The sequence below is a fragment of the Rhinoraja longicauda genome, chromosome 10, assembly GCF_053455715.1.
Source record: "Rhinoraja longicauda isolate Sanriku21f chromosome 10, sRhiLon1.1, whole genome shotgun sequence".
Classification (NCBI taxonomy): domain Eukaryota; kingdom Metazoa; phylum Chordata; class Chondrichthyes; order Rajiformes; family Arhynchobatidae; genus Rhinoraja; species Rhinoraja longicauda.
Window position 1 is genome coordinate 13899999 of NC_135962.1, and position 24707 is coordinate 13924705.

The 24707-nt window shown below is 44.5% G+C and overlaps 1 protein-coding gene across 1 annotated transcript in view; it reads right to left on the reverse strand.

Moving 5' to 3' along the window:
• Window positions 1–24707, reverse strand: part of LOC144597730 (pleckstrin homology domain-containing family G member 3-like) — a 142771-nt gene that overhangs the window by 56835 nt on the left and 61229 nt on the right. The window contains exon 3 of the mRNA XM_078407259.1: window positions 7408–7829. Coding sequence (XP_078263385.1) covers window positions 7408–7829 — 422 coding nt within the window. The remainder of the gene's footprint in view (window positions 1–7407; window positions 7830–24707) is intronic.

The window sequence follows — 24707 nt, forward strand, 5'->3', positions numbered from 1 at the left end:
TACAACGTGACTGCCTTTTCAAAGCAACTTTATGGGCCACAGAGCAGTCCAAGATGTTCTGAAGGCAAGGAAATAACCTGCATGGGGATCACATTATCTTTGATTACAGTTTCAGTGATCATTTAGTCACAGAAACACATCAATTCTACAGTTTTCCCCATTTGGCGTCACTCATAGATCACGCAAAGGCAGACAAATAGTAGTCTCTCCACTGACTGGTTAGCACACAAGAGCTTGTCACTGTACCTTGGCACATATGACAATAAACTAAACAAAAACTCATCGCAGGAACCAGGAATGAGTAGCTGAACTAAAGATTCCTGGTGGGTCGGCAAAGATTGCGTATGCATATGGAAGCTTCTTGCTGTACACACCTATTTTCTCTTTCTAGATATTGGGGAAAAAAAACAGGAATGGATTTTGTCCATTAGGAATCTTTACACAGACATTAGACATCTTGAAGTTTGTTCAAACTACTGGGAATTTACACAATGGGAATGAATGGCAAAGGACTTCATGCATTGAGGGTGTGGAGGTTTCCCACCATTCCTGCTATCTATGTACACAGTTTATAACCGGCAGCTTGTCCACGGGAGGATTTTATAAGTTTCACAGTAAGCTGCTGGAAACATGCACTGCACCCGACAGTATTGCAAGACCTTGGAATGTTTGCAATGGTGAGTTGAAGGTTACACATCGCAAGGGTGTGAAACTCTGGTGGTTACTGCTCTCTCACCGAGACAGAGCCGAATGAGCAATACAAGAGGTAAGTTACGCAAGATGTCCTCACACTGTTAGGGAGTGTGTATGTTTAGCTTTGATTACGTTTCTAAATAGTTTGGTCTGACCACATCTGTTTCACCACTCCATTGCAAAACAAGTGTCATTTACAATAGACAATAGACAATAGACAATAGGTGCAGGAGTAGGCCATTCAGCCCTTCGAGCCAGCACCGCCATTCAATGCGATCATGGCTGATCACTCTCAATCAGTACCCCGTTCCTGCCTTCTCCCCATACCCCCTCACTCCGCTATCCTTAAGAGCTCTATCCAGCTCTCTCTTGAAAGCATCCAACGAACTGGCCTCCACTGCCTTCTGAGGCAGAGAATTCCACACCTTCACCACCCTCTGACTGAAAAAGTTCTTCCTCATCTCCGTTCTAAATGGCCTACCCCTTATTCTCAAACTGTGGCCCCTTGTTCTGGACTCCCCCAACATTGGGAACATGTTATCTGCCTCTAATGTGTCCAATCCCCTAATTATCTTATATGTTTCAATAAGATCCCCCCTCATCCTTCTAAATTCCAGTGTATACAAGCCCAATCGCTCCAGCCTTTCAACATACGACAGTCCCGCCATTCCGGGAATTAACCTAGTGAACCTACGCTGCACGCCCTCCATAGCAAGAATATCCTTCCTCAAATTTGGAGACCAAAACTGCACACAGTACTCCAGGTGCGGTCTCACCAGGGCCCGGTACAACTGTAGAAGGACCTCTTTGCTCCTATACTCAACTCCTCTTGTTACGAAGGCCAACATTCCATTGGCTTTCTTCACTGCCTGCTGTACCTGCATGCTTCCTTTCATTGACTGATGCACTAGGACACCCAGATCTCTTTGCACTCCCCCTCCTCCTAACTTGACACCATTCAGATAATAATCTGCCTTTCTATTCTTACTTCCAAAGTGAATAACCTCACACTTATCTACATTAAACTGCATCTGCCATGTATCCGCCCACTCACACAACCTGTCCAAGTCACCCTGCAGCCTTATTGCATCTTCCTCACAATTCACACTACCCCCCAACTTAGTATCATCTGCAAATTTGCTAATGGTACTTTTAATCCCTTCGTCTAAGTCATTAATGTATATCGTAAATAGCTGGGGTCCCAGCACCGAACCTTGCGGTACCCCACTGGTCACTGCCTGCCATTCCGAAAGGGACCCATTTATCCCCACTCTTTGCTTTCTGTCTGTCAACCAATTTTCTATCCATGTCAGTACCCTACCCCCAATACCATGTGCCCTAATTTTGCCCACTAATCTCCTATGTGGGACCTTGTCGAAGGCTTTCTGAAAGTCGAGGTACACCACATCCACTGACTCTCCCTTGTCAATTTTCCTAGTTACATCCTCAAAAAATTCCAGTAGATTTGTCAAGCATGATTTCCCCTTCGTAAATCCATGCTGACTCGGAACGATCCCGTTACTGCTATCCAAATGCTCAGCAATTTCGTCTTTTATAATTGACTCCAGCATCTTCCCCACCACTGATGTCAGACTAACTGGTCTATAATTACCCGTTTTCTCTCTCCCTCCTTTCTTAAAAAGTGGGATAACATTTGCTATCCTCCAATCCACAGGAACTGATCCTGAATCTATAGAACATTGAAAAATGATCTCCAATGCTTCCACTATTTCTAGAGCCACCTCCTTAAGTACCCTGGGATGCAGACCATCAGGCCCTGGGGATTTATCAGCCTTCAGTCCCATCAGTCTACCCAAAACCATTTCCTGCCTAATGTGGATTTCCTTCAGTTCCTCCATCACCCTAGGTTCTCCAGCCCCTAGAACATTTGGGAGATTGTGTGTATCTTCCTCAGTGAAGACAGATCCAAAGTAACGGTTTAACTCGTCTGCCATTTCTTTGTTCCCCATAATAAATTCCCCTGCTTCTGTCTTCAAGGGACCCACATTTGCCTTGACTATTTTTTTCCTCTTCACGTACCTAAAAAAACTTTTGCTATCCTCCTTTATATTATTGGCTAGTTTACCCTCGTACCTCATCTTTTCTCCCCGTATTGCCTTTTTAGTTAACTTTTGTTGCTCTTTAAAAGAGTCCCAATCCTCTGTCTTCCCACTCTTCTTTGCTATGTTATACGACACATTGCAGAACAGTGGAACTGTTTACAGGTGGAACTGTTTACAGGTGACCCCCCAGTCTGAAGAAGGGTCTCGACCCGAAACGTCACCCATTCCTTCTCTCCAGAGATGCTGCCTGACCTGCTGAGTTACTCCAGCATTTTGTGTCTACCTTTGGTATAATTGTAAAGTGTCCTTAGTGTGTGTAGGATAATGTTAGTGTGAGACTCGGTGGGCCGAAAGGCCTGTTTCTGCGCTGTATCTCTAAACTAAACAAAGTTATTAAACTTCTCGTTTCCCTGTATCCAGGTGGTTGTAGATCGGCTCCTGCCATTCAACACCACTGCTGCCTTTGGAGCAAGTGTCTGGGCTTCCTGACCCAAGATGGCGAAGACCTTCTCCACGAAGACTTAGCAACCACTCCCTCCACACTTGGGGTAACTCTCTAGCTCAGGTTTATTCCCTGCACAAATACATGCTGCTGTTCCTGTTGCTGCTGCTTCTGTTGGAGGAACTGAAGGAAATTCACACTCGGCAGGAAATGGCGTTGAGTAGACTGATGGGACTGAAGGCTGATAAATCCCCAGGGCCTGATGGTCTGCATCCCAGGGTACTTAAGGAGGTGGCTCTAGAAATCATGGACGCATTGGTGGTCATTTTCCAATGTTCTATAGATTCAGGATCAGTTCCTGTGGATTGGAGGGTAGCTAATGTTATCCCACTTTTTAAGAAAGGAGGGAGAGAGAAAACAGGAAATTATAGACCCGCAGGCATTGCCACTTTCATTTCACTGCACATCGAGTATGTGTATGTGACAAATAAATTTGACTTGACTTGACTTGACTTGAGTTAGACTGACATCGGTGGTGGGGAAGATGCTGGAGTCAATTATAAAAGAAGAAATTGCGGAGCATTTGGATAGCAGTAACAGGATCGTTCCGAGTCAGCATGGATTTACCAAGGGGAAATCATGCTTGACTAATCTGGAATTTTTTGAGGATGTAACTAGGAAAATGGACTGGGGAGAGTCGGTGGATGTGGTGTACCTTGACTTTCAGAAAGCCCTCGACAAGATCCCACATAGGAGATTAGTGGGCAAAATTAGAGCACATGGTATTGGGGGGTAGGGTACTGACATGGATAGAAAATTGGTTGGCAGACAGAAAGCAAAGAGTGGGGATAAATGGGTCCCTTTCAGAATGGCAGGCGGTGACTAGTGGGGTACCGCAAGGCTCGGTGCCGGGACCGCAGCTATTTACAATATACATTAATGACTTGGATGAAGGGATTAAAAGTAACATTAGCAAATTTGCAAATGACACAAAGCTGGGTGGCAGTGTGAACTGTGAGGAAGATGCTATGAGGTTGCAGGGTGATTTGAACAGGTTGTGTGAGTGGGCGGATGCATGGCAGATGCAGTTTAATGTGGATAAGTGTGAGGTTATCCACTTTGGTGGTAAGAATAGGAAGGCAGATTATTATCTGAATGGTGTCAAGTTAGGAAAAGGGGACGTACACCGAGATCTGGGTGTCCTAGTGCATCAGTCACTGAAAGGAAATATGCAGGTACAGCAGGCAGTGAGGAAAGCCAATGGAATGTTGGCCTTCATAACAAGAGGACTTGAGTATAGGAGCAAAGAGGTCCTTTTGCAGTTGTACAGGGCCCTAGTGAGACCGCACCTGGAGTACTGTGTGCAGTTTTGGTCTCCAAATTTGAGGAAGGATATTCTTGCTATTGAGGGCGTGCAGCGTAGGTTCACTAGGTTAATTCCCGGAATGGCGGGACTGTCGTATGTTGAAAGAGTGGAGCGACTATGCCTGTATACATTGGAATTTAAAAGGATGAGAGGGAATATTATTGAAACTTAAGATTATTAAGGGATTGGACACGTTAGAGGCAGGAAACATGTTCCCAATGTTGGGGGAGATCAGAACCAGGGGTCACAGTTTAAGAATAAGGGGTAGGCCATTTAGAACTGAGATGAGGAAAAACTGTTTCAGTCAGGGAGTTGTAAATCTGTGAAATTCTCTGCCTCAGAAGGCAGTGGAGGCCAAGTCTCTGCGTGCTTTCAGGAGAGAGCTAGATAGAGCTCTTAAAGATAGCGGAGTCAAGGGGTATAGGGAGAAGGCAGGAACGGGGTACTGATTGTGAATGATTAGCCATGATCACACTGAATGGAGGTGCTGACTCGAAGGGCCGAATGGCCTCCTCCTGCACCTATTGTCTATTGTTGCTGCTGCTGCATTCACAATGCACACCCCCAGCAGTGATGCAAGCTTACATGAATCAATGTGGGTCTGCTTTGATAGGAGCTCGAACATCACAACACTCATTGGAATGAGTGATACACTTCTTGGCGTGGTTAAGTGTACAACTTATTGGAAGTTTGTGCTTATTGGAATGAACGGTACACCAGGCACTGATCGGTCACTCCAATAGGGCAGCACGGTGGCGCAGCGATAGAGTTCCTGCCTTATAGCACTTAAGTGCCAAAGGCCCGTGTTCGATCCCGACTACGGGTGCTGTCTGTACGGAGTTCGTACGTTCCCCCCGTGACCGCGTGGGTTCTCTCCAAGATCTTCGGTTTCCTCTCACACTCCAAAGTCTTGTAGGTTTGTAGGCTAATTGGCTTAGGTTTGTATACTCGGTATAAGTGTAAATTGACCCTAGTGTGTGTAGGATAGTGGATCGCTGGCCGGCACGACCTCGGTGGGCCGAAGGGCCTGTTTCCGCGCTGTATCTCTAAACTAAACTAAACTAAATAAGGCAACGCAAACCTGGCATCTGCAAGTATTTTAATCAAAAGGATTAAACTAAATCCTACATCACAGCCCTCACACATTCTTGAGGCAATCAAATTTAGCTCTAACAATGTCTGCTGGACCTCAATTGCATTTGCATAATCAAATCTGGGTTCTAGTCTCCAGCCAATGCTACACCCACTGCTTTGAGTGAATTAATCATTCAACATTAACGAGTTTTAAAAGGAGTCACCTGTGTTCTTCGGCAGAATAATAGATTGCAGTTTAAATGAGATCAAGGTCCTGGAGTTGTTTGAGTGGAGTGGAGAGACATTCTCTTATGAATCAGTACTGATATGATAGAGAGATGGTAGGCCATAGCTTTGTGTATCACCAGCCACTGGAGCACAACATACCACCACTGGGCAAGGAGAACAAGAATTATCATCTGTAGATAGACACAAAATGCTGGAGTAACTCTACGGGATCGGTAGCATCTCTGGAGAGATGGAATGGGTGACGTTTCGGGTCGAGACCCTTCTTCAGACTGAAGAATGCTCTCGACCCGAAACGTCACCCATTCCATCTCTCCAGAGATGCTGCCTGTCCCGCTAGGTTACTCCAGCATTTTGTGTCTATCTTTGATTTAAACCAGCTTCTGCAGTTTTTTCTTACACAAATTATCTTCTGCTCAACGAACATCCTGCACTCTGTCACAGGATGGTAAGCAATAACAGGGAAATGTACAGATTGCAATGCGCACGTGCTACCATCACTCCCCTGTCTGGTACGAAACCTATTGATTGTCCCCGTTTCACTCTGACGAGCCCGCCCAAAATGGATGATCTCAGCGGAAACGTACTCAGGGCACTGGACGAACAGCCTCAGTCATAGGTAGCGCTGCAAAGGAGCGTTCAAAGGCTGTGTGTGATTAGAGTTGGGTGCAGGGTAGAAAGCCCACCACCTTGGCCCATCGCATATGGCCCCAGAGAGAGGTCTGGAACATGTCCCAGAGGAAACAAGGTCAAGGGTTAATAGGAGCCAACAGAGAAATGCCTATGATAGACACAAAATGCTGGAGTAATTCAGCGGGTCAGGCGGCATCTTTGGAAAAAAGGAATAGGTGACATTTCAAGTCGAGACCCTTCTTCAGACTCTCAATCTGAAATGTCACCTATTCCTTTGTGTCCAGCATCTGTAGTTCCTTCCTACAGAAAAATGCCTATGTCTGCTGAAGGGATGTCTTGCAATCCGCGAATCATAACAAAACAAAGCTGACCGAGGAATCGTATTTCTCACTGTAAACTAACCCTTCCATCATCCAGCAGTACATCTAGGTTAAAGCACGGCACGAGGTCACTTGCCCATCTCATCCAATGGGTCCCACTCTCGAGATCTTCCCAGACCACCTGAAAGTTTATCTTCAGTTTATCAATGCCAGCTCAACCCATGAGCAAAACAAGGATGGCAGAATTGCACAATAATAACTGGAACTACTCTGCAGGTCAGGCAGCGTCCGTGGAGACGGGCGCAGTGTTGAGGTTTGCAGGTAAATTACTTTGCAACGGAATACAAAGACAGTTCTGGTGAGAGGTTGTTGACTGGAAATATTATCACTACTTTGTTCTCCATGGCTGCTGCCTCAACTTCTAGCCTTTGTCAATGTCAACATTATTCACATCTCGTAGAGCATCTCTGGTTTGCTGCCTGCTGCGTTATATTTGCAAGTTACCTCATTTGCCTCCTGCTCTGGGGGCTTCGTACCATAAGTAGAAATGGTTCAACGTCATTTACCCACCTCAATGATGCTCCTCAGATCCTGAACGTACATTCGCTCTGTCTCGATTATTTCCATGACCACCCTGTCCACGTACGACAGTTTGGGATTGGGTGCCATGGCCCTGGTTGCGATGGGGGACATGGGGTGTTGGCGGAAGTTGATGTTCAGGTTGGCCCGCTCCACCAAGGTGTTGTTGTTGTTGTTGCTGCGTTCCCTGGGCCACATGGGCGGTGACAGCTCCACGCCTATGTCAACGCCCGCCTGGGACATGGTCTCCAAGGGGGCACGGCAATCCTGCAGGGAGCCCAAGGAGCTGGCACTGGCGGGGCGCTCGTAATCACAGCAGTCGGTGTTGACCGATGTGGAGCTGGTGGAGATGGTGGCCGTGGACATCCTGTCATGGCTGCTCAAGGAAGAGGTGGAAGAAGCCCTGGGAGATTCTGAAGGAGACGAGAAGAAAAAAAAAAGTAGAATTTGTCATTCTCTTCAAGCTTACGAGAACACTGCAAAAAGACCTGGCTTAATAAGCAAAAGTTCACAAGCTAGTTTCATCATTATTCGATCCATTGGTGATTGGAGTGCCCAGGAACAGACTGCTACAGCTACACCCCAGTCAAATCAACCCTGCACATGAGCACAATAGACAATAGGTGCAGGAGGAGGCCATTCGGCCCTTCGAGCCAGCACCACCATTCAATGTGATCATGGCTGATCATTCTCAATCAGTACCCCGTTCCTGCCTTCTCCCCATACCCCCTGACTCCGCTATCCTTAAGAGCTTTATCCAGCTCTCTCTTGAATGCATTCAGAGAATTGGCCTCCACTGCCTTCTGAGGCAGAGAATAGCCACTGCTAAACCTCCATTTATAGCACATCATCAGAAAAGGTATGCATTTATATATCACGCCTTGTACTGTCCTGGAGTCCAACAAAGTATTTTTGATGTATAGTTACTGTTGCTACACAGGAAATGTTCCCGCTAATTTGAGCTCTGCAAGATCCCATACTTGAAAGCATGATAATGACTGCACCACCTATTTAAGTGGCGTTGGTCAAGGGATAACTATCCTGACAGGACACAGGGGATAATCACCCTTGTTGTTCTTCTAATCATATCCTGGGTGTGTTGAGGGGTGTTGTGTGGAGATCGTCGTCTCCGGGGCGGGTCCCTCCAACATTCCACAACTCCTCCAACACAGGGGCAGCACGGTGGTGCAGCGGTAGAGTTCCTGCCTTACAACGCCAGAGACCTGGATTTGATCACGAAGGCAGGTGCAGGATACTGAGTTGGATGATCAGCCATGATCATATTGCATGGCGGTGCGTACAGGCTCGAAGGGCCGAATGGCCTACTCCTGCACCTATTTTCTATGTTTCTATGACTGCAGGTGCTGTCTCTACAGAGTATGTACATTCTTCCCGTGACCATGTGGGCTTTCCCCGGGTGCTCTGGTTTCATCCCACACTCCAAAGACGTAGAGGTTTCTACCAAAACCCAGCTAAAACGGAAAGTTAATTTCAAGTTCTGTTTGATTGGCTTTGGTAAAAAATTGTAAATTGTCCCTCGTGTGTGGGATAGTGCTAGTGTACGGGGATCGCTGGTTTCGGCACGGACTCGGTGGGCTGATGAGCCTGCTTTAGCGCTGCACCTCTAAAACTAAAACTGAGAGGGGAAAGATTCAATATGAATCCGAGGGGTAACATTTCCACACAAAGAATGGGGGTGTATGGAACGAGTTGCCGGAGGAGGTACTTGAGGCTGGTAACGTTTAAGAGACATTTAGATAGGTAAATTGATTGGTCAGGTTTAGAGGGATATGGGCCATATGCAGGCAGGTGGGACTAGTGTAGGTGACATGTTGGCCGGTGTGGGCAAGTTGTGCCGAAGGGCCTGTTTCCACTGTGTAACACTCTTTGATTCCATAAAATTCACTAGTCAGCCTGGATTATGTGCTGGAATCTCCAAAATGGGACCCCAGTCTACACTGCCTTGATTCTGACAAGTTTAACTTCATCGGAGACCCTTCATCAGAAGAAGAGCGCCATCCATTCCTTCTATCCAGAGATGCTGCCTGTCCCGCTGAGTTACTCCAGCATTTCATCTCTCTACAGCACTGTCTTACTCTCTCATTTCCCCTGACCTGCAGTCTGAAGAAGGGTCTCGACCTGAAATGTCACCCATTCCTTCTCTCCAGAGTTGCTGCCTGTCCCTCTGAGTTACCCCAGTATTTCATGTCTATCTTCGGTGTACATCAGCATCTGCAGTTCCTTCCTACACAAGTTTAACTTGCATCCCATAAGCTGGCCAGCAACTCACCCTCGTCCCAGACCATTCATCACGCACATTACTCTGCACCATTCTAGCGTCACTGTTCTCGGCAGCAAACATTGGCTCCTGCTGTCAAATTCTAAATTCTAATCCCCGAACCTCCCCCCCCATTCAAAGCCACAAGTGGGGAGAATGAAGGACGTTAGTTCAGCATCTGTTAAGCAGTTCACCTTGTCTCCGACACAAAAACATATCCTTCATTAAAGTCTTTCCGTGATCTCCTTAACCCATTTTCTGTTCCGTTTAGGAGGATTACAGTGGGGGAGGAGGTTGTGATGTGCCTTCCCTGTACTACACTGCAAAGCTCCGGCCATCTTTCAGGGCCAGAGAACCACAGGGGCTTTGTGGAACAGGACAACAGTAAATGCTGGGAACAGCAGGTGAGATCCCGCCCCAGCTTGGAGCGAAGGAGGTGAAGGGATTTCTGCAGTTAGATTAGACAAAGAGATTACTCTACGCAAACATTTAAGTCCTGAAATTTGCTGGGAAGGGATCAAACTCCACCACGGCTCAACCTTCCGCTACCACCCATCCCCCACCACCAGCCCGCCTCCTCTGCCATTCCTTATCACACCACATACTTTATGTTTAGAAAGGAACTGCAGATGCTGGTTTAAACTGAAGATAGGCACAAAAAGCTGGAGTAACTCAGCGGGTCAGACTGCATCTCTGGAGAAAGGGAATAGGTGACGGTTCGGGTCGAGACTCTTCCTCAGACCCGAAACGTCACCCATTCGTTTTCTCCAGAGATACTGTCTGACCCGCTGTTATTCCAGCGTTTTGGTTTTTCTATCATCACTGTGCTCCATGACCCTATGATTGGGAGAGTCAAGAACTAGAGGTCATATCCTCAGTTCGTTTAGGAAAGAGATGAAGAGACATTTCTCCAGTCAGAGGGTGGTGAATCTGTGGAATTCTTTGCCACAGAAGGCCGTCTGTGGATATTTTTAAGGGAGAGATAGATAGAATCTTGATTAGTACAGGTGTCAGAGGTGAGGGGGAGAAGGCAGGAGAATGGGGTTAGAAGGGAGAGATAGACCAGCCATGATTGAATGGCGGAGTAGACTTGATGGGTTGAATGACCTAATTCTACTCCTATCACATGACCTTATGACCCACAATGGCTCCTTGTGCAAAGTTCAAAATTCTAACCCCCCCCCCCCACCCCCCACAAGCCTCCTGCACTCCACCTCCCAGCCATAACCCACCCCCTGCCTCTGTCCCATGAGCCCTCAAAGCCTCAAGCTCTGACCTCTTGCCCATCACCTAATGACATGGACATCTGTGTCTTGACCTGACCAGGTCCCAAACGATAGAATACAATTATTCACCCTCAATAGCTTATTTACACTCTTGAAAACAACCTCAGCTTTTAAACAGCTGTCATCATTATTTCCAACTTCTGACACACAACCAAATGGGGTCGGAATATTGTCCCCCATAGCTCCACGGTGCACCTTAAATTAAAGTGTTCCATAAATCCACATACAGTAAATCCACACCAGTTCCTCCCCTCTACAATGGTTAGGACTTTGTAAACCAATTCTAGGGAGCTTTAGCAAAAACAATTCTCCTACTACCAGTTTCATCTATTCATTCGAGGACAAAAAATAAATTAAAGGCATCTTTCCCCATATGTTGGGCAACTGAGGAAATGAAAATTTGTATGGAGCACCTTTACAATCCAAGGACCACCCTACACACACACACGGGACAATCTTTACACATACACCAAGCCAATTAACCTACATACTTGTACGTCTTTGGAGTGTGGGAGGAAACCGACGATCTTGGAGAAAGCCCACGCGGTCACGGGGAGAACGTACAAACTCCGTACAGACAGCACCCGTAGTCGGGATCGAACCCAGGTCTCTGGCGCTGCAAGTACTGTAAGGCAGCAACTCTACCGCTGCCCCACCGTGCCACCCGACATGCATAGAGTGTGCACACAGAGTCATGCAGCAAGGGAACAGACCCTTCAGCCCAACTCTTCCATGTCATACAAGATGCCCGTCTATAGTGGTCTCGTTTGCCTGCATTTGACCCATACCCCTCTAAACATTTCCTGTCCAGGTACCTGTCCAAATGTTGTTACTGAACCTGCCTCGACTGGACGACAACAAACAGAGACAGCAGAAGCAGAAGCAGCTTCATAACTTCTGCTGCCTCAAACGCAAGAAGAAGAACCACTTCCTTTGGCAGCTTGTTCCATATACGTACCACTCTCTGTTTGGAAGACAGGTTGGGGGGGGGGGGGGTCACAAAACAAAGCCTGGCAAGTGATAGGTGGATACAGGTGAGGGGGGGAAGGGGGGAGGGGGTTGAATGGCAGATGGGTAGACAAACTCCAGAGATGGGATGAAGACAAAAGGCTGTGATAAGGAGAGACGAGGTGCGAAACAACAACTTTACTCCAATTCCTAGGACAGAGTATTGGATCTGAAAACACTTTACACCATCATAGCAACCAATCTGAAGTTGAAGGATTCAACTGATGCAATTATAAAGAAAGCCCATCAATGACTCTACTTTCTGAGAAGATGGTGGAAATTTGGTATGTCAAAGAGGACTCTCTTGAACTTCTACAGGTGGACAGTAGAGAGCATATTGACTGGTTGCATCATGGCCTGGTTTGGCGACTTCAAACACCCAGGACCGAAGACGACTACAAAAAGTGGTGAACACTGCCCAGTCCACCACCGGCTGACCTCCCCACCATCAAAGGCCTCAGGAAGGCAGCCAGCATCATCAGAGACCCACTCATCCCTGGCCACGCTCTCATTTCACTCTTGCCATCAGGAAGAAGATACAGGGGCCTGGAAACTGTAACATCCAGGTCCAGGAACAGCTTCTTCCCTGCAACCATCTGATTATTGAACACGACAACCTCTAAATAAGCTCTGAACTGCATAGACTTGGGGAGCATTGGTTGTGTCTTTTTGCATGATATATATACATATATATACATACACAGAAGTTTTTTTTGTTTATTAAATCGTTTTACAGAGTACTGTGTTTACATATTCACTTGTGCTGCTGCAAGTAAAAATGGCATTGTTCTTTCTGTCCGGGTCATATGACAATAAAACACTCTTGACCCTTCTTCACCAACACGAGTAGGTGTTTCACACCATCAGCCTGAAGAATCAATGAATCATGGAGTCATTCATTCATTCAATCACATTGTTTCGCTTTCCACCCACAGGCAGACATTTTGCCTTCTTCCTGGGAATATCCCATTTCATTTTGAAACTTATGAATCAAACTGTGTCGACACTATTTTAGGCCGTAAATATCGGATCACAACAAGTCTGATCACAACCAGCCTTGGAGGACATCTACAACACACGATGCCTCAGAAAAGCCACCAGCATTCACAAAGTCTCCTCACACCCCTGCAATAGTCTGTTCGAACTTCTACCATCGGGCAGACGCTACAAGGCCTTCTACGCCCGCACCTCCAGACTCAGGAACAGCTTCATCCCCAGGTCCATAGCTGCTATGAACCGGTCCTGCTGAGCCGGATGGTCACATCGCACAGTGAACCGGCACAGACCTACTTGAACTTTATACTGTTTTAAAACTGTTTCTAATTTTGTTTCACTGGGTTGTATAAATTTATACTGATTAGCTAATTAATTTATTGCATCGTATGGGAGGTGCATTCCCAATCTCGTTGTACCCCTGTACAATGACAATAAAGATATATTGTATTGTATTGTCAATGCACAACGTAGGGTTTCTATTGTGCCCTCGGATCTTCTGCCAACAACCACCATTTGTCCTTGATCCATCTGCCCGTAGAAACTATTGAGGTAGAATAAGCGGACTAAATTTTGTTTTTGTTTTTTAACGTGCCAAAATGTTTTACTACCATTGGGATATCTTTGAAGGTCAGTCAGTGAAGTAACTGGAGAACTGCTGCGGTCAATTTGAGCACAGCAAATGCCATGAACACGGGGTGATAACGAACAAAGAACATCCAAGGTGAGAAAATATTGTCCAGAACACTGCGTGAAATTTGCCACTTTCCTTTGAAAAACATAGTTCTGTTTAACCACTACCTGAGATCATAGACTGAGCCACAACTCAAAAGGCTTTCATTTGCTCTTTGTGACTGTTAGATGACAGGTGTGTTTGACTAAGGCACAGAGTTTGGAAGACGGAATTAAATAAAAAGGTCAAAGACAATTCACTTCCTCTTTAAAATCCTCGTGGTCACACGATAACAACAAAATGAGCAGCTATGATTCAATCATTTGAGTTATATCGGACCTGGATTCAAAACCCGGACAGCCCCTTTGATGAAAGCTTTGGCCGTCATAGGCCAAAATATCACTTCAATGTATATATAGAAAGTGGGAGTTAAGACTTTTGGGATACAGTGCGGAAACAAGCCCTCTGGCTGAGTCCGCGCTGACCAGCGATCACCTATCCTACAAACTAGGGACAATTTACAATTTTACCAAAGCCAATTAACTTAAAAACGCGTACATCTTTGGAATATGGGAGGAAACCGGAGCATCTGGGGAAAACCCACTCGGTCTCGGGGAGAACGTATGGACTCCGGAAAAAGACAGCACTCGTAGGATTGAATTTGGGTCTCTGGGGCTGTGCGGCAGCAACTCTACCACTGTGCTACCCTGTTGTTGGAAGAGCAGCATTTATTCGCCAACATTAATTCTTCTTGAAAATGTGAAGCAATGAGTCTCTTGCTGATCTTCAGCAGTTCATGGGCATGGAATGACCACAGCCCTGCTGAGTACCTACACGACTTGGACCCAGTGATGAAGAAGAACAACAAAAATGATGCGCAACTGTGAGGTGACAATGTTCCCATTCATCAGTTGCCCTTGTTCTTCCAGGGAGGTAGAGATAAGAGTGTCAGGATTACTGCTGAAAAAACTTGAAGAGTTTTGGAAATGCACTTATAAGACAGTATTCAGTAGAGCTGATGTGCTAGGGAAGCCCATGGTTAGGAGAGTAAGTGTTTACAATCATGTATGCGTTGACAAATATGCAGAGCATTTGGCCTGGATAATGTGGAGCTCTCCTGTTGTTTGGACCAGACATCACCAGGCTTGGATAGAGTGAATGGGGAGAGGATGTTTCCATTAGTGGGAGAGTCTAGGACGTGAGGTCATAACCTCAGAATTAAAGAACGTTCCATAGGAAGGAGATGAAGAGAAATGTATTTAGTCAGAGGGTGGTGAATCTGTGGAAATCTTTGCCACAGAAGGCTGCGGAGGCCGTTAATGGATATTTTAAAGGCAGAGATTGATAGATTCTTGATTAGTATGGGGGTTAGGGGATAAGAGGAGAAGGCAGGAGAATGGAGTTAGGAGGGAGAGATAGATCAGCCATGATTGAATGGCAGAGCAGACTTGATGGGCCGAATGGCCTAATTCTGCTCCTATCACTTATGAAATGGAGAGCATTCCATCTTGTTTTGTGCCACCCAAGTGACTCATTGCAAGATACCAGGCCCCTACCTGTTTGCATGGCCATGGAATCTGTCCGACTGGCCTAGTTGTCAATATAGGGCAACGGTGGTGGCAGAATGTGAAGAGTGGAGAATTCTACACTGGTAACACTGATGAATGGGAGGGTGGTTAGGCCATCTTTAGAGATGGTGAATGCCTAGCACTTGTGCGGCCTAAATGGAGGGTTGCCAACTGTCCCATATTAGCCGGGCCATCCCGTATTTTGGGCTAAATTGGGTGTCCCGTATGGGACAGCCCTTGTCAGGTATTTACGTGCTGCCAGCAGTGTTCAGGGTTGGACCGCCAGGCGCTTGTGGGTTTTCATTTCCCCCGGGTTAGTTTCCTCCCTTCCTCTCTCTCCTCTCCCTTGGGAGTGTTTTTAATTTCCACTTTTAATTATTAAATCTCTTTGGTGTCTCTCAAACGCCCACCCCACCCAGGGTTGCCAACTTCCTCACTCCCAAATACGGGACAAGGTGACATCACCGCCCCGAGCCCCACGTGACCTCACCCAGTCAGTGACCACGTGCTCCCGCTCCACCAATGACGGCCGCCCGGGCCGGGAGGAGGGTTGCTAGGCAACCTCGGCCGCATTCTAAGCAAGCCATCAGTGGACCATGCATCAGCTGAAAGACGCAAAATGAGCCTGGGAAAGCAAACGCCCAGCGATTTTCTAAAACAAATCATAGGGAGGCCAGTGGTGGTTAAACTGAACCTGGGTGTGGATTACTGAGGTGTTTTAGCTTGTTTGGATGGATATATGAACATAGCACTGGAACAGACAGAAGAACATGTAAACGGTCAGCTTAAGAACAAATATGGAGATGCATTTATTCGAGGCAACAACATGTTGTACATCAAGCACACAGAAGAGAAGACTTTAGATGATGTTGTAGACTGAAGATTAATTTTTGATTTGAAAGGCATCATTTTTTTAATATAACAAAACTTTTCTTTAACTCTTTTGAAAATTTAGTTTTCTACACTATATAACAGTTGTTTCTCAATAAAGAATGATTTGATCCGTATCTTAGTTTGGTTTACCAGATAATGGGTGTGATGTATGTGTCAAACGTGATGTCTTATTCTGACTGGTACTGGCCTATTTTGGGAGTATTGTTTACAATTAAAGGAACATGCATGTTTGGATAGAAGCTAATACACTGCTGAAAACATTGTGAATAAAGGACTTGATGTACATGTAAAAAAAAAACCTCCGTTGGGCCGCCTAAGATATTATCTAACCACAATCCCCAATTAACACGAAGTATATAAAACAGTCGACTGGGAGTCGCCAGGTTTTGGTGCCATTTTCAAAGTTCAGTCCGGTCCAGTCACTCGGTCTTCTGGAGCGGCAGCTGGCCAATGATGCACTGGTTGTCACCATTCAAAGTTCGATAGACACTAGGATGCTTCTCACTGATAGTGGGGTCACATTTACTACCTTCCTATTCCAGAAGAAATAAATTTAACGCCTGCATTATTGAGTTATATACCAGCATGGGCTGAAGATCAGTTAGCGGACAGAAAACAAAGTAGGAATACATAGAACTCAAAAGACTTGACAGTTTCTCTTCTTGCAATATTTTCCATTTTCTGTTTTTATATCATAACTAGACCAAGTGGACCCGTTGGGCCCAAACCTCTCCTGCATTGGTGCAGCACCCTCTCCCCCCCCCCCCCCCCCCCTCACTTACCTCCCCTCTCCACCCCTCCCCCACACTCCGCCCTCCCCTCCCCTCCCCCTCCCCTCCCTTCCCCCTCTCGATCCCCCTCAATCCCCCTCAATCCCCCTTATCCTCCCTCTCGCCTCCCTCCCCCACCCTCTCTCTCTCTCCCCATCCCCCTCCCTCCCTAGGAGATAGATTTAAACTTTAAAATGTGAATAACTCAAAAAATATAACACCAATTTCAAAGAAACCTCTTCCATTAGCACCAAAGGGATGACGGTGAGTAAGGTGGGCCTAAAATTGTCACGCTATCGTGTACCGTTTTGGCTGTAGTTCAGGAACAAACAAACAAACAAGAGTTTTAGTATATAGATGGCCAGTTTTTCTAATGCTACCAGTATAGGTCTAGTCCAACCACCAAACTACTCATATGGACTTAGCAGCTTAATGTATTGGTAACTGCTGCCATTAGGGGCACTTCAACCAGCCCGCTCATGAACAGGCCCTTTGTCCTACACATCCATCTCACATCTTCTCTTCCACTGAAAACTAACTTTCATCTCTTTCTTTCCCAGTTCCGAAGAAGGGTCGCAAACCTAGAACTTTGACCATTTTTCTTTCGACAGATGCTGCCCAACAGATGCTAAATGGTTCCAGCATTTTCAGTTTTTAAAAAAAATATTTGGAATAAAGAGATTATTTTTGAGTTGGAAGAATGTAACTAATGGTGTTCTGTGGAAATCTGCCTTGCTCCAATTACGTATGCTCTTGCCAAGCTGCAGTAGAGGAAGCACAATGAGGGCTCAGCACATTCATGTATCACAGCGCGGGCGGGCTTGTTGCATGACAAGACATTAAGACAACTGGGTGTTTGCTCGTAGACTCAGCAATCGTTTCACTGAACACGTAACGCTCCGTCTGCCTAGGCCTTCGGGTTCTCCCGGTTGCCAACTATTTCAACTCCCCTTCCAATTCCCACTCTGACCTTTCTGTCCTGGGCCTCCTCCATTGCCAGAGTGAGGCCCAGCGCAAATTGGAGGAACGACACCTCAAATGGGTAACTTACCACCCAGCGGTATGAACATTGAATTTTCTAATTTTCAGTAACTTTATCTCATGCCCCCTCCCTTCTCCCCTTGCCCCCTTCCTCCTCTATCAGCATCTTTACTAGTTCCACAGTTCTCCACATTGTTTCTCTTGAGATCACACCTTCCCTAGTCAACAATGGATCAACCAGGCCACGCCCTGCCCGAGGCCATTTGTAGAAGGCCCTAATTGATCCTGGCCTTTTCTTGCCTCCATCTCCCCACATCCCTCCCACCCTCCCTACACCCCTTCTTTCAGTCTGAAGAACGGTCCCAACCCCAAACGCCACCCCTCCTTTTTCAGGGATGTTGGCTGACCCACTGAAATACTCCAGCATCTTGGGTGTTTGCTATCTTGGGATCAGAAGAATGAGCTGTGATCTCACGGAGACATCAAATTCTTACTGGATTTGATAGGATAGAGGCTGGGGTGTCTAGAACCAGAGGGTCACAATGCCGTATGACTGTGATGAAGGATCTAAATTCAGACGTGTTGCAAGGAGTTGGAAACGAGTGTAGTACAAATTCCAGTCCATCGCAATACCCGCAGAATGTGGAGGGAATAAAGTGGGATTCATGTTGGATTTGCCTAACTGCGTGCTTGGTGTTTGACACAGTCCCAGTGGAGCATTGGGCCTGTTTCCATGCTGTGTGATACTATTTAGCACAGCTCGATATTGAGATCCACAGGGTTATTTTCCTCTCAAACATGCCACACTCAATGCATGTGATGTCTCAAAATATCCACGCACTGTATCCTACAATAGATTCGAGAAAGGCCTTTTTTGGAAACATAGTGCTCTTCATTAGACTTTTACCAGTTGGTTGCCAACTCTGTTTGGCTGTATTCCTGAGAGTTTCATGACCTCCTGCCTTTGGTTAATATGACGTGAAATTGATAAGAAGTTGTGCCCACTCAAAGATGTAGCATGTGCCTGCTAAGTGCCCCACTTAGCCACAACACATGGACCTCAACAATCTGAATGTACGTTGGGAGGGATAGGGGAGAAAGTGTCATGTTACGCATGGGAGACAAATATAATATCAATACTCATGTATTTTATTTTGAAGGGCTGACTAAAGTAGTGGGCAGTGGATGTTATTTATACAAATGTTATTTATATGGGCTTCTGGAAAGCATTTGGAGACCTGTATATACAAGATATATATACAGTCTGAAGAAGGGTCTCGACCCAAAATGTCACCCATTCCTTCTCTCCCGAGATGCTGCCTGACCTGCTGAGTTACTCCAGCTTTTTGTGAATAAATACCTTCGATTTGTACCAGCATCTGCCGTTATTTTCTTATACAAGATATAATGGATATCTTACAGTGCCAGAGACCCGGGTTCGATCCCGACCGGGTGCTAGTATGGAGTTTGTACATTCTCCCCGTGAGTGCGTGGGATTTCCCTGGGTGCACCAGTTTCCTCCCACAGTCCAAAGACACACAGCTTTGTAGGTTAATTAGCTTTGGTGAAAATTATAAATTGTCCCTAGTGCGTAGGGTAGTGCTAGTGTACGGGGATCGCTGGTCGGCGTGGACTCAGTGGGCCAAAGGGCCTGTTTCCTCATTGTATTTTTTTTATTTATTTATTTATTTATTTTTTCAGCATTCACCTGTGAAAATCTTCATCAGGGTTTATTTTTTATTTATTTTTTTAATATTTTATTTTTGAAAAGCATATGTACAAATCGAAATAAGAAAAAACACATTTGTTACAAAGTTCTTACATAGCTTCAATTTTTAAATTTTTGAAGAGAGAAAGTGAAAATAAAAATATAAAACTATAAACTTGGGGAGAGAGAGTAAGAGGGTTAAAAAAAAAAAGGATCTAACAATAAAAATTAACGGGAGTAGATCCGGGAGACAAAAACCACAGCTGTACATCCAACCCCCAACTCAAGTTTCAACTTTTTATTTAATTTTTTTTTATTTTAGTCCTGTGCCAAACCCATTTACTTTTCTAAAAATTCAATAAATGGAGACCATATTTTTAAAAATAACTCAGGTTTGTCGATTAAGGCAAACCTTATTTTTTCCAAATGCAGGGTCTCTGTCATTTCCATAGTCCACATTTTAATTGTGGGGGTTATTGGTTTTTTCCAAAATCTAAGTATTAGTTTTTTCGCAGTTATTAGACTGTAATCAAGAAAATGTACCTGACTTACTGTAAAATTTGTAGTATGTTCTGATAATCCTAATATAATTAATTAAGGGTCCATATCTAATTTTTTATTAATAACTTTAGAAACTATTTTAAAAATCTCCAACCAGAAGTTTTGCATTTTTATACAAGTTACGAAAATATGAGTTAAATTAGCTTCTTGAAATTGACATTTATCACACATAGGAGAGATACTAGGAAAAATTCTATTTAATTTCGTCTTCGAATAATGTAATCTATGTATTATTTTAAATTGTATTAAGGAATGTCTAGTATTCAATGAACATTGATGTATATGTTGTAAACTTTCATCCCATATATCTTGCATTATAAATTGATTCAATTCGTCCTCCCATGTTCGTCTATAAGATTCTGATGACGGAATGTCAATGTCAAGGAGAATATTGTAAATAAAAGATATTAATTTATTTGAGTTATAATGTCGATTCAGGCATACATCAAGTGTTTCTGGACCTCTAAACTTATATTCTTGCATGTGTGATTTTACATAATCTCTAAGTTGTAAATATCTAAAATAATTATTAACATGTAAACCGTACTTCTGCTGTAACTCCTGAAACGAAAGAAAAGTTCCCTTATGATAAAGATCTCCCACCCTTTTGATTCCATAACTTTTCCATTGAGCAAAGCCTCTATCTAAGACAGACGGTTTAAAAGAAGGATTATTCGCAATAGGAAGGAAAACAGATAATTTACTCAATTTTAACGTAAGCTTTAATTGTTTCCAGGTACGGATAACACTATGTATAATGGGATTACCTCCATATGTTTTTTTATTTAAATTTATTGGAGCTAAGAGGATCGCACCAATATCGAATGGTAAACAATCCTCTTTCTCCATCTTTAACCAATCCGGTTGTTGATCAGAATCATCCAACCAGCAGGTTATATTTTTAATATTAACCGCCCAATAATAAAATAAAAAGTTAGGTAAAGCAATTCCTCCATTAATTTTAGACTTACATAAGTGTCTTTTATTTATTCTATGAGTCTTGTAGTCCCAAATAAAATTAGTAACAATTGAATCAATTTTTAAAAAAAACTTTTTTGGAAGGTAGATCGGAATTGCTTGAAATAAGTATAGTAGCTGTGGAAGAAAGATCATCTTTATAGCATTACTACGACCAACTAATGATATAGGAAGTGTTTTCCAAAATTGGATATTTCTGTGTAATTTAGCAAGTAAAGGAGGAAAATTTGATTTAAATAAAGAAGTATATTTCCTAGTCACGTAAATTCCAAGATATTTAAACTTTTCATAGGCAATTTTAAAAGGAAATTGTTGAAGTATGGCCGGATTATGCTCCATTATTGGCATAATTTCACTTTTATACCAGTTAATTCTATAACCTGAAAATGAACCAAATTGAGTTATGAGATTTAATAAATTCGGAATGCTAATTTCTGGCTTTGTAATATATATTAATACATCATCCGCATATAAAGAAATTTTATTGGTTGTATGTTTAGTGTTGTAGCCATAAATATCTGAATTTGATCTAATACTCTCAGCAAGTGGTTCTATAATAAGAGCAAATAAAAGTGGTGATAGTGGACATCCTTGACTACAACCCCTAGCTAAATGAAATTTAGATGACAGCATTTGATTAGTTAATATTCTAGCTGTTGGGGATGTATATAAAAGTTTCACCCATGCACAAAAATTTTCACCTAGTTGAAATTTTTCCATCACTGAGAAAAGATAGGGCCATTCTACTTGATCAAATGCTTTTTCAGCATCTAGCGAGATGATTGCTAAATCTTCATTTAATAGTCTATTTGAATAAATTATATTAAACAAGCGTCTCAAGTTGAAAAATGAATATCGTTTGGCTATAAAGCCTGATTGATCGGGGTGTATCAATTTGTCTATAACTAGACTTAATCTCTGAGCTAACATTTTCGCTAATATCTTCTGATCAGTATTTAAAAGAGCAATCGCCCTATACGAACCAGGGTCTTCAGAATCCTTATCTTTTTTAGGAATGAGGATTATTGTTGATTCAGTCAGAGTTTGTGGCAATCTCTGTTGTTTAAAGGCGTGACTATATACAGTTTGCAAACGTGGAGAGATCAAACCACTGAATTTTTTATAAAATTCATTATTTAAGCCATCAGGGCCAGGAGTCTTCCCATTTTTAATGGATTTAATAGTCTCTTCAACGTCTTTCATAGTTATTTCTGCGCCCAGTAAATTTCTATCACTCACATTCAAACCAGGAAGGTTACATTCCTGCAAAAACTTTTGCATCTGCGCAGAAGTATCTGTTATTTTTGATGAATATAATGACTGATAAAATTGCAAAAATCTCTGATTAATATCCTTAGGTAGTTTAAGCAAATCTCCATTTTCTGATCTAATTTTATGAATTGTATCTCTAAACCAAACAAAATCAAATCAAGGTCAGACAACTTGGTACAGAGCGAAGACTGCACCTCACAGTTCAGCTTCGCCACTGCCACATGCAAGGCTGTATCATTCCAACAAAGGCTGTGCAGAAAACCGCAGAGCAGCTGAAGCAGTGAAAACCAACCCAAGGCTCTTTGCACAAGTTGACGCTTGTTCTACTTCTCCCAGACTCAACAATTAGATGTTGGTGGGGCCGCAGCTTAAGCTCGGAGATGCCCCAACACGCTCACCAGGAAGTGTCGATAGTTGCCACTTTGGAGAAAATGGGCTGCACTGGCAATGAAGACATTTGTCTCCCCACCCCGTCACTCCCGTTCATTCACAGGACATTCTCAGTGTCACCAAAATCACACTTTTTCCCCCATGCTGGACGATTTCAGTCAATCTCTTTGAGTGAAACCATCGGCGAAACCAAGCGCAGGCTCGGCGATCGCTTCGCTCAACACCTGTGCTCGGTCCGCATTAGCCAAATTGATCTCCCGGTGGCCGAGCACTTCAACTCCCCCTCCCATTCCCAGTCAGACCTTTCTGTCATGGGCCTCCTCCAGTGCCATAGTGAGGCCCACCGGAAATTGGAGGAACAGCACCTCATATTTCGCCTGGGCAGTTTGCAGCCCAGTGGTATGAACATCGACGTCTCCAACTTTAGATAGTTCCTCTGTCCCTCCCTTCCCCTCCCCTCCCCTCCCCAATTCTCCCTCTATCTTCCTGTCTCCACCTATATCCTTCCTTTGTCCCGCCCCCCTGACATCAGTCTGAAGAAGGGTCTCGACCCGAAACGTCACCCATTCCTTCTTTCCCGAGATGCTGCCTGACCTGCTGAGTTACTCCAGCATTTTGTGAATCAATCTCTTTGAGTGTGTCTGTAGTCACTTAGCAGCCAGACCAGTCAAGAACGGTACATGTTCTTCCCAAATAAATACATAATAAAGCAGATGGCTTGCTGCAACAATTCAGCTGTCTTATGGTCACTGTTTTTATTTTGACTTCAGTGTGAAATTTTGTGACTGCTGTGGTGGGATTTGAACTTGTGCTTTGAGTCATTTTCCAGGCCTCTCTGTGCCATTCAATAACTTAATCACTATGTTACCATTCCCCAGCCAGTTATGGGAAATAGACACAAAATGCTGGAGTAACTCAGCGGGACAGGCAGATTCTCTGGAGAGAGGGAATGGGTGATGTTTCGGGTCAAGACATCTTAGGGCTAAGGGAATCATGGGATGTGGGGTACTGATTATGGACGATCAGCCGAATGGCCGACTCCTGCATCTATTTTCTATGTTTCTATGAGACCTTCAGACTGATGTCAGGGGAGGAGGAAATAAATAGATAAGGAAGTGTAAGGTGTGAAAACAGGACAAAGGGGATGAAGTTCAAGCAAAATATAGAATGGATCATTGTTAGCTGGAAGAAGGTAAACAGAGATAAAATGTAGTCAGAGACAAGTCAGACTGGTCGGAGAATTGGGAAGGGGGAGTGATGGAGAGAGAGGGAAAGCAAGGGTTACTTGAAGTTAGAGAAGTCAATGCTCATACCACTGGTGTGTAAGCTGCCCAAGCAAAATATGAGGTGCTCTTCCTCCAATTTGCACTGGGCCTCACTCTGACAATGGAGGAGGCCCAGGACAGAAAGGTCAGTGTGGGAATGGGAGGGGGGTGTTAAAGTGTTTGGCAACCGGGAGATCAGGTAGATTTAGGCGGTCTGAGCGGAGGTGTTCAGCGAAACGATTGCCGAGCCTGGGCTTGGGAGATATGGCTGATGATTTACACACAGCATGGACAGCAATGTGATAATGACTGCATAATCAACATTTCTACCTCAGCAGCAGAATATCTCGAAGACAGGCACACAGAGCTGGAGTAACTCAGCGGGTCAGGCAGCATCTCTGGAGAGAAGGAATAGGTGACGTTTCGGGTCGGAACCCTTCTTCAAACTAAAAGATAGAGGTGGGGAGGTGGGTACTGGAGGCAAGAAAAGACCAGGAAACTTCTTCAAAGTAAGCATACCTTGAGGAGTTTCCGCAGTGGAGCAGACAAAATATGTAGGAAGGAACTGCAGACGCTGGTTTGTACCGAAGATAGACACAAAATGCTGGAGTAACTCAGCGGGTCAGGCTGCATTTCTCAACTGGCTGGCTTAATAAGAGTGCTGTT